This window comes from Sceloporus undulatus, chromosome 2, assembly GCF_019175285.1.
Source record: "Sceloporus undulatus isolate JIND9_A2432 ecotype Alabama chromosome 2, SceUnd_v1.1, whole genome shotgun sequence".
Lineage (NCBI taxonomy): Eukaryota > Metazoa > Chordata > Lepidosauria > Squamata > Phrynosomatidae > Sceloporus > Sceloporus undulatus.
In genome coordinates this window covers 128,018,266-128,027,177 of record NC_056523.1, presented here as the reverse complement: position 1 = coordinate 128,027,177, position 8,912 = coordinate 128,018,266, and the positions used below count along the sequence as shown (strand labels likewise).

Below are 8,912 nucleotides of genomic sequence, written 5' to 3'. Positions count from 1 at the left end.
TGTACACACTCCTATTCTGTCTATTCTGGACACTCAGTGGTTCCCCATGCACATTGTTTTTAAAATGTAAACAACAACATGGCCATCTGTTTGCAACGAGGAAGTAGTCAACCCTTTCACAGGTCCAGGGTGGCCATTGTTGGTGGCAAATCTAGGTTTGCAGAAGTATCATGAGAAGTGTAAAATATAACTGTGATAGGGTTCTCCACTTGCATGGAATAGCTCTTGGAATCTGTTGGCTGCTCAGGACTTTAGGAGATTTAAACAGAGAATGTAACATAGACCTCAGAGCTACTTAGAGACTGGAAATGAGTAAATCAGTGTCTCATTTTCTACCATCTTGATTTCAGCACTGACAGAAGGAGAAGGAGGAGGAGGAAGAGGAGGTTGCATGTGTGTTACTGAGTTGGGGGAGGGTATGTTATGTAAGAAAAGGGCTTCCCTATTTCTTCCGTGACTAATGGCGTAAGACAGAATTTACAGACAGCAGCATGGTTTAACCAGTGGCAACTGATGCTCACTGGGGCTGGTAGAGCAGGCTCACTACAGGCAAAGCAAAGGGGATACCAGAGTTGGAGACATCTCCATCAAGTTTTCCACCAAATGTCCCTCCTTGCAGGCTCTAAGTACACCGCATGTCCTCCTGTTGATTGGTAGGAGTATGGGGATTGGAGAGACAGTGCCCCATCTGTTCAAACAGCAAGACCACCTCTTCTGTGTCTCACTAGGTCTTGGAGAATTTGAAAACTTAACTCTGGGTTGTGTGGTAGAAATGGAACAGAAATGAACCATAAGAGAACTGCCTTCCCCTTCCTTATGCACAGTCTAAAAAGGATTGGAAACATGGGTAGGTTGGTTGGGATCAGCTGACATAGTGCTGGGAAATCATGTGTTGTTTTCCTCAGCTAATGCAAGTGGGAATGGATGAGAGCTGCATTTTGGAAGGCATAGAATACATGAAGCAGCACTGAAAGGAGGCACTTTGGTATCATCCATGAACCAGAATGATATCTAAAAGGCAGCTACAGAAAAGGCTTCTTTATGGAGTAGCATCTAGAGTCTCTGGCTTGTACTTCTGATTTGTTCTAAAAATATCCTAATGCTTTATTATCAGGGCTGTCTAAACAGAACACTTCAATAGCCTTTGAAACAGTTTCTGAGATAATCTCCAGTGATGATGTTAGTGTGACCTCTGTGTAGATCTCTCACCATGCTTACCTATTGTCCAGAGCACAAATACTTTAAATTTCCTTTGTATTTGTCAAATCCAAAGCATTTCTCTCTTACTCTCGCTTTCTGTTCTTTTCCTCTCTCTGCATTTGGTCTAGGTGTACTGTGGAATCTTAAAAGCTCAAGTAGCTCTGCTAGACTTTTGATTTCAATGAACCATGGTTCCACTGGATCACTAGACTCTGGCAATGATATTCTTTCTACCTGTCCACAAAGAGTGAGGAAAAGCCATGCAAATGGCTGGAGAAAGCTAGAGTTTTTGTCAGTTTTTTGGGCTATGAGGCCACATCCTAGAAGAGTTTATTCCTGACATTTTGCCAGCAGCTGTGGCTGGCATCTTCAGAGAATGAAGACGCCAGCCACAGCTGCTGGTGAAAAATTAGGAATAAACTCTTCTAGAACTTGGCCTCATAGCCTGAAAAACCCACAAAAATCTATGGCTGCCAGCCATGAAAGCCTTTGACTGCACTATTCTAAACACCTGTACACTTCAATCCTTTCAGATGCCCATGGAAAGTTGGTTTCACTGTCATAATTTTCAGTATATTTCTTGGATAAGTGGCTGTTTGGCAAGTTCCTGATTCTTACAAGTTCTCCTTGGATCTATTTCAGTTTACCAGAGGTTTGTGTTGCATCATTGCTGGAGACCATGTCTGAAATCCTAGATCAGCTACTTTTACATATAAATTAAATAGTGTCTCCTGGCCCAATCCTGACTTACTGGGCATCAGTCACAGTGAGCAGCAGGAGCTGATTGGGATGCAGCAGACTGACTTATCCTGTCTTTTCCCCAATGGGATGTATGCATGTTTAACTGTCAATAATGGATTTTATCACATTCTTCTGTCAGCGGGAATGTGCAGCCCGTATACAGCCCATATGCAACCCAGAGCTTATCCTGTGGCTTTTCAAGGACAGGAAAATCCACAGGCGAATATGATAAGATCCATTATTGATAGTTAAATGTGTATGTATCCCATTGGGGAAAAGACAGGCTACAGTGCATGCGATAATCTCCCTAGTTTCAAAGGTGCTACAAGATCGCTTTTCATACAGTTATGAATTTGTAACTGGTGGCCAGCATTAGCCTAGATTCATACAACATGAAATATTCTATAGACAGATCCAATTTCCTTACCAAACAATCAGCTATTTTTGCTGTAATAGTATACCTCCAGGCCCTGTCTTTTGAAACTTTTAACCATTATTGTCTCTCCTTTTGAGAGTATTTGTTTTTTACTTGAGAGTTCAGAGTTTGATAAGTATGCCTACAACCCACTGAGAAATGTCCGATGTTCTCTTGTGCCAGGTCTGAGAAATTGTACAACTAATATTTTTACTCACATAGAACTGTCTGCTTGCAGAATAGCTTCCTCTCATGAAACAAAACAAAATGAAACAAAAGTAGCCATTGGAATTTTCTTGGAAACCTTCTCAGCACCATTTCTGCAAGTAATTTTGGTGTGTGTGTTTTTAAAAACCCAAAACCATTTTATATAGGAGAAATATCTTACTGCTTTCTCAGAGAAGTATTCACTAGTCACACTGGGGCCAATATTGGCCATAGGCTCCAGCATCAGCTTTCTCTTGAATGCTATCTAAACTTTAAGTACCTTTAAAACAACATTCTATATAATAAAGTAGCAGTTAGTTGAAATAACTGGTCTGGCATCTGTTCTGCCAGTGTTAGTGCCTTTAACTTAGAATATCCTTGTGGAGAATGTGTAGTTTATTTGCTGAACTAAGGGCCCCAAATGATCCTGTAGGTCCGCTGGCTTGGGGTAATCAATTCCTTTTAAATAGAAGGAAGAATAGGGGATTAGAGTCAACTCCCTTTCAGGGCAGTGACAACTGGGTTTGTAGATTCCTAGAATGGAGGCCAGGCCTTGTGCTGATCACATATAGTCCTCTTCCTTGTGGCCGAGGGCTGCCTTCAGCGGTTGAGGAAGAAAGACTTAATGCTCTGAAGGATGTGGTATTTCTGTTTCTGTCTCAGCTTTTTGCGGATGATGGGGATCCAGACGAGCCCACACACAAGCAGCATGAGGCCTAATGACAGGAAGGCTGGCCCGCACAGTTTAAATATCTCCTTGGTTGTTTTTTTATCAGTTGTCGTGCTGTTCTCCATGGTCTTGTTTTGGTCCATAGTGAGGCAGGTCAGGCTGGTGATAGCCACACCAAAGAGGAACACCGCTCCACCCACTGACAATACAATGACTGGCTTATGGTAAACATCCCACTTGTTCTGTGGTGGAGCACTCCATCCAGACTCACTGCGTGAGCTGATACACAAGGTGCTGGCTGTCTGACTGGTCAGCAGGTCCTTGGACTCAGGGGACTTATCTCCCTCCTCCATGTCTCTTGGTTGGATTTCCATGACTGCCAGGTTTACAGACTCACAGCATTAAATCTCTATGGGGGAGGAGAGAAAAGTGAAGATTAGATGGGGGGGACATATTTGTAACTTTCTTTTTTTAAATAGTTGTATTGGTTTAAAATAATACAACATAGGAAAAAAAAAGGTCCAGAAATATTCAGAAATAGAGTCCAAATATATTGAGTAAATTGGCTTCTATCCCCATATGTTTGCTATATAGATTTGTAACTTTCAACTCTCATTCATATTTTTGGGCCATGATGTTTCTGCGCAAGTGAAAGCTATGATGTGACCAACACTGGCCGTATTTGTTACATCCTAGGTATAGATTACAAAGCCATGTAAGCCTTGGTGCTTCCCCAAACTGCCTTTTGTGACCTTCCATTTGACCTAATCCTGGAGGGTGTACTTTAATATACATAAAGGATGGAAATTAGGTAGTCCTCCCAATGTTGTTGAACTAAAATTCCCAGAATTCCTCTCCCTTGGCCATGCTTGCTACAACCCCTAAGAGGCACAGTCCGACAATATCTAGGGGGCCACCATTCCTTATCTGTAGAAGATTACGTATTTCCCAGCGTATAAGACGACTGGGCATATAAGACAACCCCCAACTTTTCCAGTTAAAATATAGAGTTTGGGATATACTCGCCATATAAGACTACCCCTCTTCCAATGCACACCAAATAAAAATTAAAAAAACAACAACATCAGATTCGATTTCAATATGGTAATTTTAATTCAAATGCTTATGACATGCAGGTACTTAGCAGGAAAACATGTTCTATTAAAAGCCTGCTTGGACTGGTCAGCTCTCCCTGCCTGCCCAGCCCTCACTGTCTCCAAGACTATCAGAGCGGTAGTGCAAACACGGCTCTTTTTCCCATACTCCGGGCGTTCCAGAAGCCTGCAGCTTGCTCTGCCATTCACTTACACCTTCCCGGTGAGGCACCCCTTACCTTGTCATCAGGACCGTGTTAAGTCACTTCTTTCCACAAATCCTTGTGAGTGGATTTTCTTCTACCATACTTGTACAGCGCCACCCTTCCTGCTTTCATACAGTTGCCACATATGGTGCAGATGCAGCCGTGGCTGTTTTTGAGTTCCCGCACCATATACGGCAACCACAGATTCTCCAGTCCAGCTCAGAAGTTTCAGAGCCTGCCCTATAAGACGACACCCGGTGTATAAGCCGAACCCCAACTTTTGAGAACATTTTCCTGGTTTAAAAAGTAGTCTTATATGCCAGAAAATACAGTAATATTATCTCCCATCACCAGGAACCCTTTCAGACACATTCCCTACCAACTCTTCCAGTTTTGCCAGCATATAAGTAAATGCGAGGGCTTTCTACCAGATTTCTAAATTCCAGTTTCTAAATTTCTAAATTCAGTTCATCACTAAAGCTTGAGAAGTAATCCTGTACACGACAGTCATGGTGTCTAAAGCTGTGGTGTTCACCAGTGGTTTCTCTGCTTTCTGTAACTTTTCTTGGCCAAACTGTTCTTATCTGATTTCCTTAGAAGTAAAAGTTGTGCAAGGATGGACCGCTTCCCACCCTGACTCCCACCCACTACCAAATGTAGACTGTTCTAACACTTCCCTCCCTGCCAGTTTCCCCAGAGTTTTCATTATTATCCTTCTTTCAGACAGTGGAGCCCAATCTTGATTTTGGGTAGGAAGAAACAGATCTGACTGTGACATCTAGGATAGGATTTTGGGGTGGTTCCTAACAAGGTTTTATTCTGCAGTCCCCCTTGCTTCATTCACAGAATTTTACTCAGAGTTTGGGGCAGCTATCATTGCCCTCAATTTATAATATGCTTGCATTTTCCCTTCACGTCTTCCGTCTCTTCCCTCTACCAAAAAATAAAAAAATAAAAAAATAAAAAAATAAAAAAATAAAAAAATAAAAAAAAGAAAAAAGAAAAAAAAAGAAAAAAGAAAAAAAAAGAAAAAAAAAAGAAAGAAAGAAAAAGGAAAAGGAAAAGGAAAAAAATCCCAGAAGGAGGCGAAAAACACAACAGCAATTAAATTTTTCATGAGGTGTAGATAGGAAAGTGTAATGTTGATCTCCCTTTGTGAGGTGGAGTACGTGTTAGGGATGTCCCCTCTTTCTCTGTCACACACACTGTGTTCTATTTCTAGAGCAATTTCGTGTCCTGCAAAGTAAGTCCTTTCCCCTTTCCTGATATTTCTCTGAGCTTATGAAGCAGGGAGAAGTCTATACCAAACCTGGGAGAATTTGCTTTTGAGTAAATACCTGTAGGATCAGCTTGTAAGCTTACAAAAATCTTACTGGCACTTAATTTATATCAAAATTTCACTATGCTGGATCAAGGCATTCCAAATCTGCATAAGACCTGCCTATTTTTATTTTTAAAGAGACAAGTAGCTAAACTGACACATAACATGCCAGTTTTAAATGCATAATTCCATTGTCCTTTTGAAGAAAAAGAAAGAAAAGAAAAGAAACAGTCAAGATAGGAGCCTCCTCAAATATCAGGACAAGGAGGAACAAGTTATCACCACATCCTCCAGTTTCCCACCCTCATTTTGAAAAATAATTTGAAACTGAGTTTTTCTTTTTAAAAAGTCTAAAGTTATTGTCCCACAGTAACTACATTTGCTGAAAGGTAATGCCGCAGTTTAATTGCACTTGGCTGCTGCAGGTACTTTTTTAAAATTAAAATATAATAATAAAAGACATACAGAATTTGGTTTTAAAATGCTACCAAAAACTATGGGTTTCAGAAGAAGTGTTTGTGGGTGTAAGGATCAAGAAAGAGGAGGAGCAATGCTGTGCATTTGACTATCAGTGTGTAGATGGAACAGAGTGACATGCGCATGAACACATGCACAGAGCCCTTGAGGCATGAGCAGTCAGTGGAGATCTGCCTTTATTGTCCAGCAGAAGAGCATCCATTGGGAGGAGTGATAAGAACCCTTCACTTGGGAGCACATCCTGAAACTATTCAGACTCAATCTCAATTTTCCTTGAAGTAAGAGTGAGCAGCTTGTGCTATTGAACTGCAGTGTGTTTCATTTCACACCATTGGCTAGATTGGTGGTGGGAGATGCAGTCTAACAACTGGAGGGCTCTATCTATCTACTCTATCTATCCATTTAAAAGTAAGGTGAGCAGGAGAGAGGAGTGTGCTGCTAAAAAGAAGTGTCTTTCTTTCTTTCTTTCTTTCTTTCTTTCTTTCTTTCTTTTTTTGTGTGTATCTCAGGCATCTACCTCCTAGAAAAGAGCCAGTGTGGTGGTTCCATCCATGGTGAGAGCCAGTGATTTGGGCATTGGACTACAACTCTAGAGAGGTGGCACCACTGGGGGTGGAGGTGGGATGCACTGGGGTTAGGCCCTCCTCCCCCTTTGGGACAGAAGGGGTGAATGCTCACCCTTCCAGATGCTTTGTCATTGGGCTTTCTCCCTGGGGTGACCACTCACCCTTCCTGGCTTCTCCATCACTGGGCTTACTCCTTTGTGACGGAGAAGGAGGAGGAGGAGTGAATGTACTTCTGTCCCCTACCTCTGCCTCACTTGCTCAACCAGGGCGACACAAAGGCTGAAGGGGCAGACAAGTGAGTTAGTAAGCTGCCACCACTACCCCCACCCCACCGGCAGCCTTCCAAACCAGGTGTCACCATAGGTAGTGATGCCACTGCTCTGAAGATCAGGGGTTGATTCCCTACTCAACCATGGAAACCTACTGGGTGACTTTGGGCACACTCTCAGCCCCAGAAAACCTGTGTTTGCCTTAGGGTCATCATAAGTCAGAAACGACTCGAAGGCACACAATAATAACAAAATTAGATACCTGGAGTTAAGCCTTGGAAGTTTTAAGACTGAGTTTGATCTTAAGGGCAACTTTATGCATTATGGAATTGTGCTGCCTGAAGGTATCTGGTTGGCAAACCTAATGTCTCATTTTCTTGCCAGCTATAATCACATGGCTGAAGGAGTATGGCTTATCCTGTGTGTGTGTCTGCATGCATGCCTGTACTGAGCCTAAAACACTGGGAAATACACCACCTTTCAGAATTAGACTGATGTTTCACAGTCTCCATGATTATTTGCAAATTTTCCAGCAGTGCCAAGGCTGTGGAAATCTTTTCTGGTAACAGTGACTGACAGCAACTCCTGCAACTTGGCTTTGTTAATCAACAGGGAAGAGTGGGAACAAGTATAGTGCTTTGATCCCTTTCCACTTGGCACATTTCACATCACCTAGGGGAAGATGATTCCCCTTATTGCAACAGGCACACGCAGAGATTGAAAACAGCCAGAGTTTTTCATGTGCTCTCCTTATCTTGCTAGAAAGTCTTTTCTGAGATTTTTTATTTAAAATTCCCTGCCCTCCTTCAAAGCCTAGCTTCTTGCAACTGCCCAATCCCTCCAACTATCCCTCCCACTATTAGTGCTTCTGGCCTTACCTTAAGGTTGGTTTCTGTAGGGTGGTGGATGGTACCAGTGGCCTGACTAAATGCACCATAGGAAATGAGTTCCGCACCTCTTGGGGAACCAGGAGGCAAAGATCTCAGCCAGGGGTGGGACCCATGAAGGCCTCCGAATGATGTTAACTTGCAGCTCCCAGTGTTCCTCATTGGTCATGTTGTCCAGGGCTGCTAAGACTAACATTCCAAGGACATTGAAAGGGCTTCATGGTTTTCCACTTCTAGAGCCCCACAGCAAGGCACTAGCTCTGACTAGGTCCTAATGACTAGGACTTAATGCAGTTAAACATGCAGGAACATGACTGTAATTGGGAGGCAGAGCCTTGTGATCCAGTGAGAACCATGGCTCATTGAAATCAAAAGTCTAGCAAAGCTCACTTCATTCCATCTTTGTGTTTTGGGTACTAGTAAAGAACATACTTTCATATGTACAATCTCATTTGTATTGTTTGCACTGTATTTTGGCTGACCTTTTGATCTGTGATTTCAGATATTAGTCATTTTCTGTTTTAGCTATGTTTTTGTGCAGATTTGCGAGGCAGTCTGAGTGCTTATGAGGAAGGGAATGATATAAATCAAATGGATGTTTGGACTGAAAGACCAATAGGATATATAGATAAATTGATAATCATAGATTTGCCAGTTCAGGTTCATCCCAGGATTTGAGAATTCCTGGCCAAAACCTGAAACCTAGGAATGGCTACTGGTGATGTCAGTAAATGTTATATATTAAGTTACAACTATAGCTGTTCACAGCTTGTCAGTCAAATACACACACACACACACACACACACACACACACACACACACACAAAATCTTTTCCTGTTAAGACAGAAATCTGAGCTA

At 42.2% G+C, this 8,912-nt stretch overlaps 1 protein-coding gene across 1 annotated transcript in view; it reads right to left on the bottom strand.

The window, feature by feature from the left end:
• Positions 1–1,663: 1,663 nt before the first annotated feature.
• Positions 1,664–8,912, bottom strand: part of PIRT (phosphoinositide interacting regulator of transient receptor potential channels) — a 10,331-nt gene continuing 3,082 nt past the window's right edge. The window contains exon 2 of the mRNA XM_042454055.1: positions 1,664–3,642. Within this exon, the coding sequence (XP_042309989.1) occupies positions 3,164–3,607 (444 nt within the window). The 5' untranslated portion in view covers positions 3,608–3,642 and the 3' untranslated portion in view covers positions 1,664–3,163. The remainder of the gene's footprint in view (positions 3,643–8,912) is intronic.